The following is a 21,005-nucleotide window of genomic DNA, read 5'->3' as shown; positions in this document are numbered from 1 at the left end:
ACACTTACAGAATGATGCATGGGAACAACTGACTCCACTAAATCAAACCTATGTTCAAATGAGATTATGATCATTAAATAGTAACAAATATTTAAATTTAGCAACAACAAATGCAGATCAGTCCACAGTGTTTACAAAAACAAACAAACAAACAAACATTATTTTGTAGTCTTTACTGTGCACACAGTCACAGTGGATTTAAAAAACCTGAACTGTTTAGTAATTTTTCACAAAGTGTCCATGTCAGTAATTCATTCAAAATGTATTTTGGTCTTAAACTGATCCAGTAAATGTAACTTTTTCTCACCTACTTAATCGAGTATTTTAGTTGTTTAACTGTCATTATAACTAAACTGAACATCCAAAGCTTTTCTCACTGCAGTTTTGTTGTGCAGTTATAGCAGCACTTTGAATCATCCACAGTTTTATAGAACTGTCTGTTGAATTGTTGTTTTGTTTGGTGCAATGCTTGCTTTTATTTAAATATTGATGATAATTTGATATATTTGATTATTTATTACTGGTGCAAACAATTCATTTCTTCATGGTGCAAATATATAGTAGACTCAGGAGTTTAACTCAGTTTTCTTGGCCTTTGTTTATCTGTCATCAAGATCTAAGACTTAGTAAACCTAGTATCAATTCGCACTGGTCAGTTTTTTTATCCCAAGAATAAACTTGTGATAATTTAAGCAAAAGCAATTTCAAATTCTTTGCCAAACTGCTTCCAGTCCTGATGTCGGGGACTCTTTTTCACCACTGTGTTGTTGTCGTTTATAGATTGTAAGAGCAGGACTGCTAAAAGAAAGGCCAGTCCTGAAAAGAAGACCCCAATAAAAAGGAGGAGGGTCGCTGAGCAGGCTGGTCCTTCCACCAGCTCAGATGTGGTCAAAGGAGTGAAGCGCAAGGTTGTGCAAGATGAAGAGGGCACAACAAAGAAAGCAAAGAAGGCTAAACTTCTCGACCACATGAGCGGTGACAAGGAGCAAGCATCCTCCTTGTTGGACTCTGGTAAAGGTAGGCTAATTAGTTGAATAAGGGGGTAGATTAAGTGTGGTTGCTAGGTTTAAGATATTAGTGTTTAGTGTTTGTGTCTATCATCCAGTGAGCTGATGTGCTTTTGGTGTTTTCCACATCTCCAGACTTGAACAACAAACAGGTGTGTGCAAAAAATGGCAAAAGAAAGGCCACGGGAGACAACAGAGAGTCACCCAAGGAAAAAAAAAGGAATGTGGACCAGGACAAAAAATCAGTGGCAGACCAAAAACGTAAGTAGCAAGCAGCTTGGGTTTTATATTCAGGGGAAGGGCAAAAGGAACATTTAGGCTACAGAGGAGAGTAATTTGTGTCACAGCTGTAATAAAACAAGATTTGTTGTTTTGTCTGTTCAGGTGAATTCCAAGCCAGATATGTGGAGGAGCACCAGCTCGGAGAAGGAGGCTGCGGAGCAGTGTTTGCTGGCTACCGGATAGAAGATCGTTTTCCAGTAAGTGTTCAGATGATGGTAGTAAGACAGGCAGTAACGCAGATAATGGATAATATCGTAAACTGAGACGTCTGCTGTGTTTCCACCTTTCATTATGTCATACTGAGGAAATGCTCACCAGTGCTCTGTGTCTTCTAGGTTGCCATCAAACACATTCCCAAAAATAAAGTCTACTGCAAAGTGGCGGTAAGCGTCCAACACTTGAATCAGTTTTACATTACTGGATTGAATGCGGCGTTCCTCATCATCCACTTTGTTGTAATATTTCAGGATGAAAGCGGGAAGAAGCTCTCAGTGGAAGTGGCCATTATGGTTAAACTTGCAGGTGAAGCAGAAGGGTCAGTGGGAATATCTGCACCTGTGTCCTTGCTGGAGTGGTTCGACCTTGGCAAAGAGCTGATCCTGGTGCTGGAGAGACCTGTCCCCGCTGTGGACCTGCAAAAATACAAAGCAGAACATGGAAGAACTTTAACAGAGGACAAGGCCAAGGTAGGTTGACTGGGAGAGCCTTAGACTGTACAGCATTCAATCAAGGCAGAAAAGCATTAACTCATTATTGTGTTTTTCATCTTTTCCAGGTCATTCTGAAGCAACTAGTTGATGCTGTAAAGGAACTTGAGGATAAACACATCTTTCATCGGGACATCAAGGGACAAAACATTCTGATTGAGACCGGCTCAGATGTGCCTCGAGTTCGCATCATTGACTTTGGACTGAGCTGCTTTGTTAAGCAGCGATCTCTGTATCGCATCTTCTATGGTAACATATTCTGCTCCTGCTTTTCACAGATGTAACAATTTGTGTCTTTTGTTTTAGAAGAAATTGCAATTGTGTCTGTTTGTTAGGCACTCCTCTTCACATCCCTCCCGAGTGGTACATTAGGAGCTGCTACAGGTGTGGACCCACCACGGTGTGGCAAATGGGAGTGGTGTTGTATGAAGCGCTTCATGCACGATACTTTAGTACCGCGAGGTTCCTCACAAAGAAACTGAGCATCAAAAAGCGTCTGTCCACAGGTAAGAAAACTTCACACTTCCAGATTCACTGATGCCTTGGATCACTAGAACTATCATCTTCATCTTTTTGATCTTTTCTTTCTTTCAAGAATGCCGGAATTTCTTGGACGCATGTTTAGCTTTAGTCCCGGAGAAGCGCCCAACACTGGAGGAGCTCCAGCTTCACCCCTGGCTAAGATAACACACACAAACACACAATTCACACCTTATCATATAAGTATGATACGTTGTCGTAACTTCCTTCCTTTTTTCTGTTGGACAGGAATAGATAGAATGGGTCAATCTTAAAAAAAAAATAAATAAAAATTTGGCTTTTTTGGAGTTCCTGTAACCCCCCCAGCCATCCCAGGAAAGGGGATCTCTCTTTGAATGGGCTTTCCCGAGGTTTCTTCCCATCGATCTGGCCCCCTGGGGAGTTTTTCCTCGTCTTCATAGAGAGCTTGGGCTGGGTCAGGAGCTCCATCAAAACTGTCTTTATTTGATGACATTAAAGTCATCAAATAAAGATGTGTTTTACTTAAAGTAAAATTTGATCAAAATAAAACTTGTTTAATTCATCTTTGCTGAGGATTCTCCTTCATTACTATTTTGTTTTGTTTTTTGTTTTGTTTTTTACCCATGGTGCATTTTGACAAATAAGAAAACTGAATCAGGTTAAAGTGTGCACAAAGACAGTCACACTGCAAATGATCTGAAGACTTGCATCTGTTGCTCTAACCCCCAACTAGTTTAGACAGATTTCCTGGTTCTACCAGAGGTTTTTTCCTTCAAGAAGGGAGTTCTTCCTTCCCACTGTTGCTGAGTGTTTGCTCATAGTGGGTTGTAAAAGCATAAAAGTTAATAAGAGGCATTCATAGCAGAGTTATCACAGCGGGAACTATATAGCTTAAATGTACAATTTCTACAGGACGAATTATAACTTCATTATGTATAAAAGCTCCTGTGGATAATTACTCCTATTTGTAACTTTACACAAGAGAAAGTTTGCTGTCACACTATTTATAACAGGTTGGATTTTGTCCTCTGAGTTGAGCCTTTGGTTGCAGTTTATTGAAGAATTTCCTCTAAAGTAGCTGTTGATAAAGATTTAAAGTCCTGTTTATATACAGAAATATGCTTTAGTTCATGTTTTTTTACATGTCTGCCTCAGTGGATCAGTAGAAGATCTGGCACAGGAAACTAGATGATGAAAAAGGGTACGAATACACATATATATCTATATAGATACAGATATATATACACACACACACAGGTTGCAACGTAGTATTTTCATTTTTTCTTAGCATTTCTTTAACGTCTTGGTGCAAAAGAATACCTGCATTTGTGTGTAAAGAAATGTTACATATATACTCAAAACAGTTGGAAAAAAGAACTACAAATTTGGAAAGGAATTTATTCATGTTCTTACTCATAGATGGAGTACATGGTTTAAAAAACACTGAGGAAACAGATATGAGGCGGCTGTATCAACATAAAAAAATTAATACAGTTAAAAATGAATAAAAAGTTGCACGCTTAAACTTAGTTCTCTACAGTTTGTACAATTAATCCATGTAACAATAGGTTCTCTCTTAATATAGTAGTTAATTAAAATATCTTTACATAAAATACATTTTTAAGTATTCTCTGGTGGAAGTCTGTTGTGGCTTATGTTTTTTTTTTTTTTTTTTTTTTTTTTCTAAATGACATCAGAAACAGCAGTATGCGACATTACGTGATGGCAGAGCTTCAGTTCATCCTTTGTCATTTTTTTTTTTTTTTTTTTTTTTTTTTAATAAATAGGACAGGGGGAATGAATGAGAGAAAGAGGGGGAGAGAAAGAAAGAAAACCAAAGGGGAGAAGAGACGGTGAGATGGGGGGGGAAGAGAGAGAAAAAAAAAAAAGAACTCCTGGGTAACCTGTATGGAGAAAAAAACAAACAAACAAAAAAAACAAACAGAGGAGACAGCAAACAACAAAGAGCAACATAATAATAGAGAACACAAAGCACCATCACAATAAACTAGCTAGTCATAGATATCAATATTTACTAAATAATAAACGATATTGTGCAGCACGCAAGATAGACAGCGCACAGTGTGCTTTGAGGCAGCAGCCAAGAAAGCTTTAGTCCGCGTCTGTGAATACCCATGTGTGCATACCTGTGTGGATCAGCATGCTTGCATTCCAAAGGTTTCTCCATGTAATGATCTGCTAGGGAGTGTGGGGGGGCCACAGCCCCGTCCTCCAGGGTGTGAAGCGGGTATGGAGGAGATCAAAACTCCAGACATCCAGAGGCCCCCAGAACACAAGAGACCATGGAAGACCAACAGGCTTATGTTTCTAAATGACACAACCATAAAGCAGCCCACAGAATATACAAATATGTCTTCGATAAGTGAATGTTGGCTCCCACAATGGCCTGTTAAGTTATTGCAAAAATAATTTACTGCATAATATGTCAGATTAGAACATGTTATAAGCACAAACTGAAGGGGAAACAATAAAAACAAAAATTAAAATACTAAATGAAGTTAAAGGATATTTCTTACTATACTATATAATTGTATAATGTTGCGTTTGATTGCAAATGAAAACCCACCAAGAAAGAAAGAAAGAAAGAAAAAGAGAGAATAGAGTTTAATTTATTCCAAACACATTCTTTTCTTTTATTTACAGTTTTTCTCAGTCGCTTTGGTGCGTTTCTCAGAACACCATTAACATTTGCACAGCAGTTAGTGCATTTCCCAAAACAATTAGTGCAAACTGCAAAACCTAGTGGATAGCCTGCAAAAGCACGTCACATGCACAGAATTGATTATCCATACCTCAAAAGCAAGTATCCATGTCAATGAAACTGTCAGTGCCATCAAAATGAAAAGTCTTGACACCATCTTTATGAACAAGATAGTCAAATGGCATTGTCATGTTTCCACTATGACAGTTTATAATTTCAGTGTTTCCCATTGCAAAAACAATTGGTGACACCTGAAAATGCTGACGACAGCACTATGGCCTACCTGTACAGCCATCTGAAATGTGCAGTAAAGTCACTGTAGATGTTATGGGAGTCTTGGGAGTAACTGAGACACTGAATACGTACGTTTCACATTTCCATTGTGTAGAAGTGTTTGTAATCCTACAGAATTGTGCAAAAGAAAAATATGCTACAGTCACTTGTGCACTGTAGAATACATGTAAACATAAAATCACCCATTTGGTAGAGCTGTGCACTAATGTGAACAATAAACAGCACATGTAACAGTACAGTAAATCATTCTGGCACATCCAGACGTTCCTGTCTGTCTGGCCACATATGTTCATCTACATCACAACAGATGTTATCCCTCGCAATGCAGCGAGGAAAGTATCTCCTGGAGTGGCGAATCCATCCTCTGCAGGACCCTGCTGTGATGTCGTCACATGCTGCATCCATGGCTGCAAGCAGGGCCATTTGCTCATGTGGATTTCATTTGTCTTGAGTACTCTGTCAATTGTTGAAATTGGAACAGATTCAATATTGCCAAATACCGTGTAATTCTCTATGACAGCGCTTTGTATGTCTCTCAGCTTTATTGCATTGTTTGCAATGACCATTGCACAAATGGCTTCTTCTTGCTGTGGGGTAAGAAGGGGCCCTCTTCCGCGAGGTTGTCTTACAATCCTATGTGGTGCAGAGTGAACTTTTTGTGAAATTGCAAATACAGTACAGTAACATGTGATGTGTCTGAGATGGCACAGTACAGTACAGTGTATTACTGTTTGCATACCTGTTTTCCCTACGGAATGTTTGAATGATTGAACTGACAGTAGTTCTTCCAATATTGGGTTGCACCCTTCGACCAGCCTCCTCCATGGTGAGGCCGTGATTGACAACATGGTCCACAATTGTAGCCATTATTTCATTAGGAATCCGCCTATATCTGCCTCTTCTCCCTCTTCCTCTTCCCCTTCCTCCCCGCATCCTCACCCCTCTTCCACGGTGCTGACCTTCCATTTTGTGTCACAGAAGTGTAGAAATGGTACACACTAGCTCCCGCGCAGTTTATATATGCTTGCCAATTGGGGATTCACAGGATTCATCCATAATTGACAGTGAACAAGTTGTTTGTCATTGGTTACAACTAAACTTTCACACGCCTCCTCATGAGTGACAGCTGTAATTCACCTGAGATCAACTGTTCAATTTCGGAGACATTTCCAGGAAAAATGATACAGAAAGGTATAGGATTTGCTTGACAGATGGCCAATATTTGGCATGTGATAACTAGTTCAACAATTTTGTGTGTGATGACTCAAGCAATGGATGTATGACTATTAGTTTTATTGGGAACGACTATTCAGCATCCATAGGTATGATTACTTTTGACTGACATGACATAAGCAAATGGAAATGTCAGAAAGCAGCAGGGAAATGTATGGAAGCAACTGATTCATGTCCAAAATCATTTGCAGTTTGTTCAGAGAGAGGAGAAATTGCTACTATGATGTGCACAAATGACTGAGTGTTGTGGAGGTTGAACTAATAGTTATGAGAATTTCAATTCTGATCTGAGAAACGCACCAAAGCGACTGAGAAAAACTGATCCAGTAAATGTAACTTTTTCTCACCTACTTAATCGAGTATTTTAGTTGTTTAACTGTCATTATAACTAAACGGAACATCCAAAGCTTTTCTCACTGCAGTTTTGTTGTGCAGTTATAGCAGCACTTTGAATCATCCACAGTTTTATAGAACTGTCTGTTGAATTGTTGTTTTGTTTGGTGCGATGGTTCATTTATTTAAATATTGATGATAATTTGATATATTTGATTATTTATTACTGGTGCAAACAATTCATTTCTTCATGGTGCAAATATATAGTAGACTCAGGAGTTTAACTCAGTTTTCTTGGCCTTTGTTTATCGTTTCATTTAAAATCTTAATGGGTAAATCAGAATCAGAATACTTCATTAATCCATTAATTAAGCAGTAGATATCAGTAGATACTAAATAATAAACGATATTGTGCAGCACGCAAGATAGACAGCGCACAATGTGCTTTGAGGCAGCAGCCAAGAAAGCTGTAGTCCGCGTCTGTGAATACCCGTGTGTACACCTGTGTGCATACCTGTGTGGATCAGCATGCTTGCATTCCAAAGGTTTCTCCATGTAACGATCTGCTAGGGAGTGTGGGGAGCCACAGCCCCGTCCTCCAGGGTATGAAGCAGGTATGGAGGAGATCAAAACTCCAGACATCCAGAGGCCCCCAGAACACAAGAGACCAAGGAAGACCAACAGAGGGGCAGCCGCGCCACTGTCCCAGTAAAAGCTGAGGAGAGTCCCAGGTGAGGGCTCACTCAGCAGCCGCGGAGCAGAAGCGATAGTTTGTGAGTTGCAGTGACGCGCCCGTGAGCTCCGCCGGCAGCCAGCTGTGCCTGAGTGACCGAGCCCCGGGCCGAGAGGCCGGGGCACCCCACCTCCGAAGTGGCCCGAGCGAGTCCCAGGTTCCAGGCCCCGATAAGCGGCCGCCAAGGAGTGAGCCGGTGTGTACCCGGACGCCCACCCCCAGACACAAAGAACCACCAACGCACCGACACCTGAGGGAGTCCTCCACTGGGGTTTATAATAAATATTAACTGAGAGAGAAAAGATACACCAAAGCTACTCTAGGGTAATAACAAAACGAGGGAAATTAACAAACTACATCTAACTGTTTTGGATTCAGAACAATTATTTTCAGCCTTTTATAAGGATTAAAATTTAATTCTGTATTTATTTTGGCAGCTTGAACTAGTTAAAGAAGATGCTGCCTATCCTGACATTTACATGATAAGTCAAAACTACTATTTAAGCACAATGACGACAGACTCCAGGCAGACAATCCTGTAAAACATGCAAATATGAAGCATCTCTGATGGCTCAACACAGTAAGAAGAAGGGATGGAAATGATGTATAACTAGTTCAATACTGGAATCGGTGTTTTAAGCTGTGATGTAATAAACTAGTGCTGGGAAAATGAAAAAGAAAGAAGACAAATGTTTCCCTTTTGTGTTTTCCCGATTATGTGTCCGATATTTAAAAAACAACAACTATCTATCATGTACAGACTCTTTACAGGAATAAACCTGAAACCAATTGTTCTGCTGGGGAAGTTTTGTAAGCGGTACGAAGTTTAAAAACCACCATTCACCTGAGGGAGGCTCCCAGGAGCTCAGGTCTGACTGGTTTCAGCGACCAGAAACTGGAATGTACGGTGAGCAAACTGTGTTAAAATGCAGTGACTGATAAAAGACGGATGAGCACCATCACCATCACAATTAGTTGATCAATATTCTCAATAATATAACAAAAGGCTTTCTTACAGACTGTATTATAATACAAATGCAAACCACACATGGATTATTGCATGGTCCTGAAGCCAGCAGCGCCCTTGGTCATGAGATTGGTTTTAAATGTTTGCTGTATTATTGTTTTTAAATCATTGGAGTATACAGATTTTAAAAGTGTTTTATGATTACAATAGTTCGTAAAGTAGCAGAAGTATTCACACATCACAGTGACGGAGGTTAAAGGTTAATTATCAACCTTCTGTGGAGGAAATAAGGTGCTTGTTGTGCACTACGTTCAACATTTTCCTAATGTACCTTCAAACAGCTAATACCGCTTGAGCATTCCTGTCTGTGCCTAATGTCGAGTCATAGTCATGTAGTTTCTCTTTTCAAGTTCTTCTTGATGAAAATCACACTTTAACCTTTGACTTTCATAAATGATGTGACAGACTTAACACCATGTTAAGTCTATTTGGCAAATTCTGATCAATTATGAAGGATTATCCAGAATATTCTGACCGGCTACCTTTGATAACGCAGAAACAGAAATCTTGAGTTGTGGTATCAGGGTGCTCAGCCCACAGATATTGAACTTCACATACCCCATCTGCCTCCATTTGGGACTGCAATGGCCTTAAAAACCCTACACATATCTTCCCTACTTAAGTGCAGCCTTTTTTCTAATGGAATTACAATATCGGCATCTGGCCTCTGACTTCTCATCAATTGTGTGGGCGTCCTTTAGAGGACATTTCATCGGAATAAAGGCAAATACGGGTTTGCCTTTATCTGCAGAAATATGTGGCCTGTAGCCAGTGGGTGGGGCACCACATGCTCGCTCTCACTGTTAGATTGGATAGAAAAGTCTGCAGCAGGACAAGCGAATATTAATGACGTTTCTGAGTGTTTCGATTCCATCAAGAACAAAAACAAATCTTAGCTAACCAACACTCACTGGGTTTTAGTGGATTACTATATTTCACAGAAATATTACAGAAACAGTTTCTTTGGTACAATAATCCAGCTGTGCAGAAATCAGGGAGTCGGGAAGAAGCAGCTCATTAAATTCTGTGCTTGTTTAAGACTGAAGCACATATTATATCATCATAATACCAGAGCTGAACTGGATGACTCATTCCTCATTAAATTACTTCAGATGTTATTTAAAAAAAATATATATATATTTTATGGAAGTAAAGCTGCTTGTGCTGCCACCTAAACCAATCATAACGTGGCCTCAAATGTTAAAGTAACCTTATGAGCAGAAACTGATATAAGAGACTATCAGTTATGGAGACAAAGATAAAGGCAAAAAAAACCTGTATTAAATTAAATAAGCAAACTGATATGAATGAACCTTACATTTAGATAATACAAATCATCAGCAAGAATAATAAAAAACAAGCAAAAACAAATAATAAAACAAATCTCAGCTAACGTGGAAGCTACACTGCAAGGTGGTCTGTTTAATAAATAAAATGTGACAGGTCACATACAGGACCATTAACATCTCTGTAAACAGAACTCAGCTCCCACAAAGCTCCAAATGAAGAAAAACTGCATCTGCATGCAGAGAACTGTTTGTGGAGACATCCAGCATATCGACGCACAGTGAGTGAATGATGAAGAACAAACCATAACGAGGGGCAGGGCTACTACACTGCATTGTGTCCATCAGGTAAAAAAAGAAAAGAAATCTGTTGGCTAATCTACACCATATCAATAACAGCTTCCTTAAGGTTTTAAAATGCACTGCAGCTGCATTTTAAAACATATCTACAAGCAATGCCAAAGAAACACACAGGTATGAGTACAGAGGTACTATGAAGGTAGCTCACTTCTTACTGGAGTATATCACCATAGTGACTTAAACTGTAGAGCAAACCTGCTTCAGAGCAGGTTGTGTTTGAGATTACGGATCAACAAGTATGAAATCACCACTTAGCTACCAATCAGTTCTCTGGAAAACTGCTTTACAACAAGTACCTGAAAGATCCCTTTGGACTGCTGTGCCATGGATAGTGGGAGGATCTTTCCATTGATGAGCATCAGTAGTCTAATCAGTTTAGATTCTTAAATTCGACTTCATTCTTTGACTTTTCCCATTTGTCTGCAGAACAATTTCACAACATTTTGAATTCCTCTATAAACATTAATCTCGTTTTTTCTTTTGTCTGCAACGCTTGTCCCTAGCATGTCCTCGTCCATGAAAGCATTTAATCTTATCTGAGCAATTCCTCTTGGTCTCCTGTATCACTGCTCATCATTCGACATGCTTTTCCCAGTATATCCACGGCCATTTTTGTATTTATGCTTGTATTTTCTCCCAGACTGGTAAACATCAACAGAGCTCAGCAAAAGAACTTTTAGTTCCTATTTGAACTTTATTAATACAAGTGTTTAACCTTTTCATGTTTATAGTTTTATCTTTCTTTGTAAAGTCAGCTGTTCTGCTGCTCTGTATGTGATTGGTCAGATGACCCCAACGCCACCCCTTTCATGTAAACAGGCTAGTAGCTAAAATGGGAAACCCTGGTTTACCTTATAGAGTTGATAACTAGCGTCATGTGATCACTTAGTCTGATTGACAATGTTGGGATAAGTTAATCAAGATAACAGAAAGATTTCTTGAGTATGATGAACAATGAATTTAACTCCTAAATGTGACTTCCTAACACAGAATGTGATGATGTCATACGCTTTGTACTTTGATGTGTGGTGATTGGAAGTGTCTGTGTGGTGCAGCCTGGACAGACCAGACCAGCTGCACCACACAGACACTTCAAACCTCACCCGAGGACAAAAAGCACAAGAACAACAACAAAAAAAGAAAGAAAACAAACCTTAGAAACATGCAGGGTTACAGGAGAAGCCAGCCGTGCAGAGTCTGAATTTAACTCCTATTTATGACTTCCTACCAAAGAATGATGATGGGAGAATTTCGATTTATTTATTACGCATTAGTTTTATGGGTCTGTTCCACTTAAGGTCAGATTGGTGTCTATGAACCAAAATGAGTTTCACACCAAGACTAAACTCGTGTCATGGTTTGCATTATGCAGTGGTTACAGTGGTGACACTTATTAGACTCTGAAGTCTGTGCACCAGTTTTTCAGGGTCCTATAGGTGCAATTGTTGCGACCACTGTAAATGTGACACCATCACAGAAAAATTGTATAAAATCAGAAGAAGAAAGAGAACTCTAATATGATGGCTGCACACCAGCTGGATCATTATAACAACATCACATCACATGAGTAACTTCAACATGACGAGACTTCAAGGACTCCAACAATGTTCATACAGTGAGGATAAATAATGTTTTTTTTTATTATTTATTATAAAAAGGACACAATATAGATATATAAAATGCAGCCAGAACTCCAATAACTAACATGTCCATTAATTTGACACGTTGATTTATATATAATTTCTTTTTCTCTCTTAGCTTTTCAGCTCCACATTTTTGCCATTTCTTCCACACTCAACTCTTTTCTACAAGCTGAGCACACAGTGAAGGTAGGGGAGGGCTGGTGGCATTAAGAGATTTGATTGGGCAATCTAGGGGCCAGTTAGTTCTTTCCTTTGGTGAAAGTTGGGCTCTTCAATTCAGCATGGTACAACTCCAAAGATTCTGCAACATCAAACCCTCTGTCTGCTAATATTACATCCAGTTACAAGATGAGCTTCCCGACCCCCTGAACTACAGATGCCCTACATGACTGTTAGGACAACTTATGTATTGCAAGTATGCAGTACTAAGAATAACTTGATGTTTCTGACTTTGCATTATGAATTGTTTATCCACTGACAAACATTTCAAGTTCTACTAAATTAAAAAATAATTTGTGGTAACCTGATTAGGATTCAAAAAGAATAATTAACAACACTTCTTGTAATGGTGTTAAAATCAGCCCAGCTTTTATTTTCATATGCAAAAAGTAAAAGCAAATCAGCCAACATACTGGACACATAATTGTCAATTATACTGTCACCATTGTTACTGGTATTGAAAGCTTATTGATAATTTGTCCAAGTAAGGAATGCCCTCTCACAAATGTCATGTGACAACCTCATTGGCTTACGGAACTGTGATGTCACACACATTTAGAATCTTACCACCACTGTGATCCTTCGATCCTTTGATCCTAAAACCTATAAATAGGGGTGAGACGCAAGAACTTTTAGTCCGTTATTCGCAGCATTTATGTTTGCAGCATTCAAACGAACGTTCGCCAGAGAAGCCCTTTTTGGATCCTTTTCAGAGTCACTGTTAACAGATTCCAACATGTCTCCAAGAAAGCAGAAAAAAAGAGAAAACGTAAAGCCCAGCGCTCCTCTTTGCAATCGAGAAGACGATACGCAACTGCAGAAGATGTGCTTGGAAGAAATGCATGAGGAAAATCTCATGAACAATCACAATACGCGACACCCGCCCCAGCCAGAGTACACCAATTACATCTGGGAAAGTTTTTTTAAACAACGAACGGAGATTATCTTACTGAGAGAGCACTGTGAGAGAAGGACCGCTGAAGCAGATAAACTGTTCAGACAGCTTCTCGATAAGGAAGATATTATAAAGGAGAAAGAAATGGAACTCCTAGACATGCGGGGAAGGATCTTTGAGCTCCAAGCAAAGCTTAATAAAGTACAAGAAAAACCAACAGAAGAAATCCTCCAACAGAAGAAAAACGAGAAAGAGAGGGAAAAAAAGATTCAGGAGCTGCAAGTAAAGCTGGATGAAGCTCTGCAAAAAAATCAAGAACTCCTCCAAGAGAAGAAACAACTGGTCATAAAACTCCAAGGCACTGAGATAAATGAAAAAGTGCTGAAAGGAAGGGTTGAGTTTCTTCGAAAGAAAGCGCAACAGACCATGAAAAAGGAAGATATGGATTGCAAGCTTCAGGACAGCGAGAAACACAAGGAAGCCTTGCAAATAAAGCTTGAAGAAGCTCTGCAAAAAAATCAAGAACTCCTCCAAGAAAAAGAACAAATGGACATAAAGCAGCGCAAACTGCAAGGCATGGAGGGAAAGTACAAAGCACTGCAGGCGAAGCTTGATAAAACACTGAACAAAAATAAAGAGTTGCTTCAAGAAAAAAAGCAACTAGAAATTAAACAGAAAGAAACGGACTCCAAGCTTGAAGGCGTGGAGGAAAAATACACCGCGCTGAAAATAAAGCTTGATAAAACAGTGCAAAGAAATAAGGATTTCCTACAAGACAAAGAACAATGGGAAATAAAGCAGAAAGAAGATAAACAAATTCTCCAGGACTTTGAGAGGAAAAACCAACAACTGCAAGACTGTTATAACCAACTGAACTCCAAAACAACTGAGCTGGAGGGGGAAAAGAAAAAAGTGCAAAAACAATGCTCAGAGATGCAGAGTAAGCTCAGTGACATGCTGAGAAAAAACACAGAACTGGAGAAACTTTCCAACAATTTGAAGTGCAAAAACACTGAGGTGCAGATGTTAAAGCAGCAAGTAGAGAAAACAAACAAAGACCTGCAGTGTACACTTCAAGAACTCGAGAGAAGTCAGCAGCTACAAGACGCACACAACAAATTACAACACAGTTATACAGAGATGCACGAGGCAAAGCTTATGCAGGAGGCCAAATGTAAAGAACTGAAAGAAAGGCTGGAAGAAAAACAAGGCAAATTAGAAGAAGTGGAGACAACATGCAGGAAACTTGAGAAGGAAAACACACAAACAATTGATGAGTTACGAACCCTCATCCTAGAGAAAAGAGTGCTCGTGGAAAAGATCACGGAAAAGAAGAAAAAACACTTCCGCTTCTTCTGGAGAAAGAGCACTCCTGCTTTTTCTACTTTTTCTACTTTTCCTTCTGCTGATGTCACCCCGTCTTCCTCCTCCACCGTTGCATCGTAATTTTCACCTTAACTCCTAACACCTGCCCCATCTCCCCCCCCCCCCCTCTCTCTTTCACCCTCACCCCCCAACCAGTCCCGACAGTTGACTGGCCCCTCTAGAGCCTGGTTCTGTCATAGGTTTCTTCCTTTAAAGGGAGTTGTTCCTATCCACTGTCGCACCCAGTGCTTGCTCAGAGGGCATAGTTGGGGTTCTCTCTCCTCTCTTTCCTCCTTTCTATCCCTTTCCTTTACCCTCTTCTTTAACCCCCACCCCTCCCCCTTTTCTATTCCCCCGCTTTTCTATTTCCTTAATAATTTAATAATAAACACAATTGGCTACATTTTAAATGTGTCTGATCAACGTCTTCATTCAAGAATGAATTGTCTTTCTCACGGAGTCATGTGTATTTTGTGTTTTCCTCGGGCTGGTGATCCCCGCGGTCGTTCAGCCCCGGAGTCCAGAGTTTTAGTGTTTTAATCACATTTAGTGTTACATTTTAGATCACCACAATAGGATATCCATAATTTAGGATTCAGGCATTTGTTTTAGTTCAATATCGTAATCATTCTATGACTGAGTAGTTTACAGAAGCTTCAGTCTGCACCAATAACTTCTGTTGGAGCTATTTGTTCTTATTTTTTTATTATTTTGAAATTAGTTAAAGTTTGTTGTTAGTTTACTTATATTTTGGGGTTTATTTACAAGTTTATTTGTAGGTTAATATTTGTTTCAATGTTTTGTTTGTTTGATGTTACCTTGTTAAATTAGTCAGTAAAAGCTGTAGGGCCATTTTGTTTCTATAAATAAAGAGACTGGTATAGGACCAGCATGCACTGGGGTGAGCCTATGGTTTTTTACTAGAGCAGGAGAAGCAGCAGGACGTAACTAAAAATGGATCTTGTTATTGCTTGCCAAACTGGATAAAATAAACCATAAGAACGCAACTTTAAAGTTTGGACAGTGGACTTCTTTTGCCTGCGTACGAAATATTATCTCAGTGCAGCAGTGGCTTGTGGACTTTTAATTGTGGGATGTTTGGTTTGTCAAACAAAAGGAATTGCCACTACAAAAAGTAAAAAACCTGCCCGTGGACAAAGGAATAATCCTTCATTAATGGATATGTTGGATATATGGATTTCAAGGATCACCGTCGAACTCGAATAAAAGTTACTGGATCGTCTGTAAGTACTCCAGACGGATTTGATGTTGAAGCCTGGATCAACATGTCACTCGTTCATCAAAGCTGGTGAGTGACAATATTGTTTAAGCCGTAAAGGAAAACGGTGAAGCTATTGGAGTTTAAAGACATTATTTCACTACAAAGACTGATGAACTGAGTTTTGATGTACTAAATTTGTGCATAATAGGATCACTAATTGAAACATGCCAACGCCCTCTGTGGAAATGTTTGTTCGGTGCAATCATGTTTGCGCTTTATGCTATGGATTCTCAGTGTGCTGTGCATCTTTATAATGTTTGAAATAATCCAAGAGGACAATAAAAATGTCGGATATTAAGAGTAAACAAGAGAGTAAACAAGAGGATGACACTCAGATGCAAGCAGAGAAAAGAAGCATCAAATTTACGCCAAAAGGTTTGGATTTGTATATAAAGACATGCCAAGAAAAGCGGAGTTCAATGTGTAAGCAAGCATCTAAGTACATGGGGAAAATTTCTGCTTTAATGACCTCACATGAGAACGTTAAGGAAGTGTCTTCGGAATTTGGGAAGTTTATTAAATGCTATCAAGATGCAAACGCTTTGCAAGAATCCTTTTTAAGTTTGCCACTGCCAGAAGATGAAGTGAAAAGGCAAAGCGCACATTTTCAGTCTAAGGTGACAGCATTCTCTGTTTTTATGGACAAAGTAAAGGTTTGGTTGCAGGAAGCAGGCGAGCCGTATACTGAACAAAGCAATACTGCTCTTAATGATCAAGCTGTTGAAAGTTTGGATGAAATAAATCCTGAAGACAGTGTCTCTAATATCTCAAGTGTAAAGCCACCTTCGAAAACATTGTCACAGCAAAGTCGAATTTCATCAACATCTTCCGCACGCATTAAAGCTGCGGCTGACAAGGCAGCGCTCATGGAGCGACTCGCTGCATTAAAGAAAAACATTCTATTGAAGCGCAAGAGGAAAAACTGAGAAAAGAAAAGGAGAAATTATCCTTGGAAACAGAGTTGGCAGCAACTAAGGCAAAGCTTCGTGTCTTAAAAATAAACTCAGTTTGTAGCTCTGAGCGTTCTGATGGAATGAACTCTTATTTTGAAAGAGGGCACGTACAAGAAGCGCCTTGTGCTGATACATTTGTTCCGGCAGAAAGAGATTACTCTGGTACAAATTCTACATCTGAATCACAAGTAATCGTACCTCAAAACTCAATCAACTGGAAGCAGAACAAATTCCACTGTTCTGCATAGTTGTTTGTTTTGTTCACACAGCAATCATTTACTAGAGAATTGTAAGCAGTTTAAAGCTAAAATTCATCGGGATAAGCTGACTTTTATCAAGGAAAGGGGAATTTGTTTTGGTTGTTTAAAAGTTGGTCACATAAGCAAAGACTGTAGGAGTCATTTGAGACACAGCAGCTGAGCAAATGATCATTTCATGCTGAAGACATCCTCAGACAGAATTAAATACATACATGAACACAGCCTGGTGCCAATAACACAGCTAATGACACTGCTGTATCACTGGCTTTACTGATTAAAGACCATATCTGAAGGAAATCTTTGAACACAACAGAAAGTGACCTTTTAAACCTGCGACACTGATGCTGCATTCAAGGACCATTAAAAACATTTGAAAGGACTTAAGAACATGAAGAAAATGTGACTTGTTTCTCTGTAATGAAGCTGTTTTAGTGAAGAAAGTTGAAAGGTCACAGAGCGACTGCTGAATCTTCTGCTCTAAACATGAACTCTGAACTTTGTGATGCTTCAGGAGGAAAACTGCTTCAGTTATTCTCTCAGATTAGTTTCATATTTTCTGCATCAGATTTGAGTGAGATCCTGGAATGAAGACAGAAGAAAAGACTTTGTTCAAAGTTTGATTTATAGTCAAACCTTCCAGTTTATTCACACAATAAAACATCAACACAATATATGAATTCATTCATTAAAATCACAGTTTTTCCTCATTTCTTTGATGATTTTGACAAAAACAAACACAAACACACACACATGGTCTGCCATAAAGAGAAATGTCGACATTGTTCAATACAAATATTCCAGAAACATTTAGAGGATAGAGAAGTTTACATTTTCATGTGGAGAAATATTTTAGTAAATCAAAATGATGATGAGCAGTGATAGCCTCCATAAACAGTCACAGGAAAGATCTCCTTTAAAAACTCAGAAACATCAAGAGAACAACTAGAAGATGTGGAGGTACCACCCATAATGTTTGACTGACAGCTGATCTCTGTGCAGAAATGATGGAGAGAAAATAAAATGAAACTAAAATACAGATTTAAACCCACAATATGAAAGACTTCAGTCTATTTCACTTTAATCAACTCAGCTGTGTCTCCAATTCGACAAAGCCAGAGTCCAGCATAGAGCGGCTGAGTGAATGTGGTCTGGACTCTGTGGAGGAGAGTCATGGTTTCAGAGACGCTGTAGAAGGACAAAATACCTGCTCTGTGATCCAGGTACACTCCTACTCTGGAGGAACGAGGACCTGAGACAGGAGTTTGGATGTTGTTGTACAAAAATGTAAAACTGTTGTTGTTACAATCTAATGACCAAGATTTGTCATTACGTCCAAGTCCACATTCATTACCACCTCCTTCTCTGCTGATATTCTTGTATGCGACTGCTACATAAACTCCTCCCCCTCTCCACTCCACCTCCCAGTAACAACGTCCAGTCAGACTCTCTCTACTCAGGACCTGAGACCACCAAGTGAATCTGTCTGGATGATCAGAATAAGACTGTTGTTGATTCATCCGTGTTGCTTTTCTGTTCCCCTCTGATAATAACAGCAGTTTGTTTGCTGTGTTTGGATCCAGTGTGATGTTACGCGAATATTTTAAGAATTCAGCTCTGGTCTTTGGCTCTGGTTGTGACAGTAAAACATCCACTTCAGTGACTGTCAGTGAGATGTTTGTCCATTCCTCTCTCAGAATGTCCTGTAGTTTATCTCTGACCTCTGACACAGCTGCTGTCACATCCTCAAAGTAGCTCAGAGGACGGATATTGATGCTGGATGAGTCTGTAGACTCACTGAGTGCTGACAGTGAGGGGTAGTTGTGTAGAAACTGGATGTGATCCTCTGTGTGTGAGAGCTGCTTCAGCTCAGCATCTTTCCTCTTCAGCTCAGTGATCTCCTGCTCCAGCTTCTCCTGAAGCTCTTTGACTCGACTCACTTCAGTTTCCTGCTGGGATCTGATCTGCTGCTTCACATCAGAGCTTCTTTTCTGGATGAGATGGATCAGCTCAGTGAAGATCTTCTCACTGTGCTCCACTGTTTGATCAGCAGACTGATTGATGGCCTCCACCTCCTGTTGAAGCAGCTTCACATCTTTCTCTCTGTCCTGGATTCTCTGCTGGATGTTTTGTCGACTCACCTCCAGCTCTCTCTGCCTCTCAGTCCTTTCTGCTGCAGCTGAGACTGTGTCGTGGCCTTTATGTTCATCCACAGAGCAGAGATAACAGATACTCTGCTGATCAGTACGGCAGAACATCTTCATCACCTCATCATGACGAGAGCAGATGTTCTCCTGGAGCTTCTTGGAGGGCTCCACCAGCTTGTGTTTCTTTAATGGAGCCACATCATAATGAGGCTGAAGGTGTTTCTCACAGTAAGATGCCAGACAGACTAAACAGGACTTGAATGCTTTCATTTTTCTTCCAGTGCAGAAATCACAGGCCACATCTTCAGGTCCAGCATAGCAGTGATCAGCAGGAGCAGCTTGGAGTCCAGTCTTCTTCAGCTCCTCCACTAAATCTGCTAACATGGTGTTTTTCTCCAGGACAGGCCTCGCTGTGAAAGTCCTCCGGCACTGAGGGCAGCTGTAGATTTTCTTCTTTTCCTCTTCATCCCAGAAGCTTTTAATACAGTTCATGCAGTAGCTGTGTCCACAGGGAATAGCCACCGGATCCTTCAGTAGATCCAAACAGACTGAACAGCAGAATTTTGTTTGATCCATTTGATTCATGTGCTGTGCCGTTTCACCGTCTCTCAGTGACTGTCAGACAGTTTCACTTCCTCTGAACAGAAACAACCTCTGTGCTCTGAAGGGAAACAGATCTCTGCTCTTGTTCACCTCCTACAGGAAATGAGGCTCACCAGCAACTGCATTTACACCATGTTGTTTAGACCCATCCTGATACAGACACATCTGTGAAGGGAGGCACTAAAGAAATATTCTTACAGAGCGACCAAGAGCCAATCACATGATGCAGGGTGTGGTATGTTTGGTTACAACATGCAGTAACAAGTCTGACCCAGTTAAAGTTTAATAGTTTAACTTTACGTGGATGTTTGAAATTGAAGTTTTATAGGACTCTCTGTTTAATTGTTGTTTTGTTTGGAGCGATGGTTCTTTTTATTTAAATAATTGATGATAATTTGATATATTTGATTATTTATTACTGGTGCAAAGAATTCATTTCTTCATGGTGCAAATATATAGTAGACTCAGGAGTTTAACTCAGTTTTCTTGGCCTTTGTTTATCATTTCATTTAAAATCTTAATGGGTAAAGATCATCATAATTACATATGAAATTATATGTGCAAATTATATGTTCCATTACACTTTTAACAGCACAGATTATACAGCAAACATCAGATTCATGGATGGAGCCAGAGGCTAAATGACTGTTCAGTCCTCTTTAGGAAACGATCTTCATATGACGACAAACACGACAACAATCAGCTGTCAAACTGTACAAGAAGTTCACAGTAATGTAAAAGAAGTTATATCACTTTATTTTTAAATGTACGCACTCAGGGTCAGGACTGAAGACACTGATCGAGAAAATACTCTAAATATAAATATTCACCTAAACATTCAAAATTATTCAATTGCATGAAAAGAAATATGAACTCTCTACAATACTGGCTTCTGATTGGTTGAAAAAGCAGGTGCTGAACTTCAGAAGAGCTAAACCTGCAAAACGGTGTAAACCCAGAGTGGATGCTGCCCTCTGACCTTTCAGAAGTACGATCTTTTTATGAAGACACAGAGGCAGAGTTATTATTCATCACTTTAAAGATGATATTCGTTACATGTTCTTCACTCGTTGTCTAGTAAAGTCCAGAGAATGAGACACATGATTTCAAAACATACAGCTGCATGTTAGAGATCACAGAGTTCTTCAGTCTTATG

The 21,005-nt window shown here is 39.6% G+C and overlaps 2 protein-coding genes across 2 annotated transcripts; one reads left to right on the top strand and one right to left on the bottom strand.

Annotated features, from left to right (window-relative positions):
• Positions 1 to 846: 846 nt before the first annotated feature.
• LOC308412402 (serine/threonine-protein kinase pim-2-like) lies at positions 847 to 2,683 on the top strand (the record flags this gene model as incomplete). The annotated part of the gene is made up of 8 exons (XM_080906733.1): positions 847 to 1,017; positions 1,143 to 1,268; positions 1,392 to 1,486; positions 1,625 to 1,672; positions 1,757 to 1,975; positions 2,065 to 2,245; positions 2,332 to 2,502; positions 2,592 to 2,683. Exons 1-8 carry the CDS (start codon positions 969 to 971, stop codon positions 2,681 to 2,683), a joined length of 981 nt encoding a protein of 326 aa, XP_080762859.1. The 5' UTR covers positions 847 to 968.
• A 14,835-nt stretch (positions 2,684 to 17,518) lies between these two features.
• On the bottom strand, positions 17,519 to 20,084 carry LOC308412387 (tripartite motif-containing protein 16-like). The gene has a single exon (XM_080906704.1). It carries the CDS (start codon positions 19,829 to 19,831, stop codon positions 18,170 to 18,172), a length of 1,662 nt encoding a protein of 553 aa, XP_080762830.1. The 5' UTR covers positions 19,832 to 20,084; the 3' UTR covers positions 17,519 to 18,169.
• Between the last annotated feature and the right edge of the window lie 921 nt (positions 20,085 to 21,005).

This window comes from Rhamphochromis sp. 'chilingali' (assembly GCF_963969265.1).
Source record: "Rhamphochromis sp. 'chilingali' genome assembly, chromosome: 16".
Lineage (NCBI taxonomy): Eukaryota > Metazoa > Chordata > Actinopteri > Cichliformes > Cichlidae > Rhamphochromis > Rhamphochromis sp. 'chilingali'.
The sequence above is the reverse complement of the archived record's forward strand: the minus strand, read 5'-3'. Positions and strand labels throughout refer to the sequence as shown.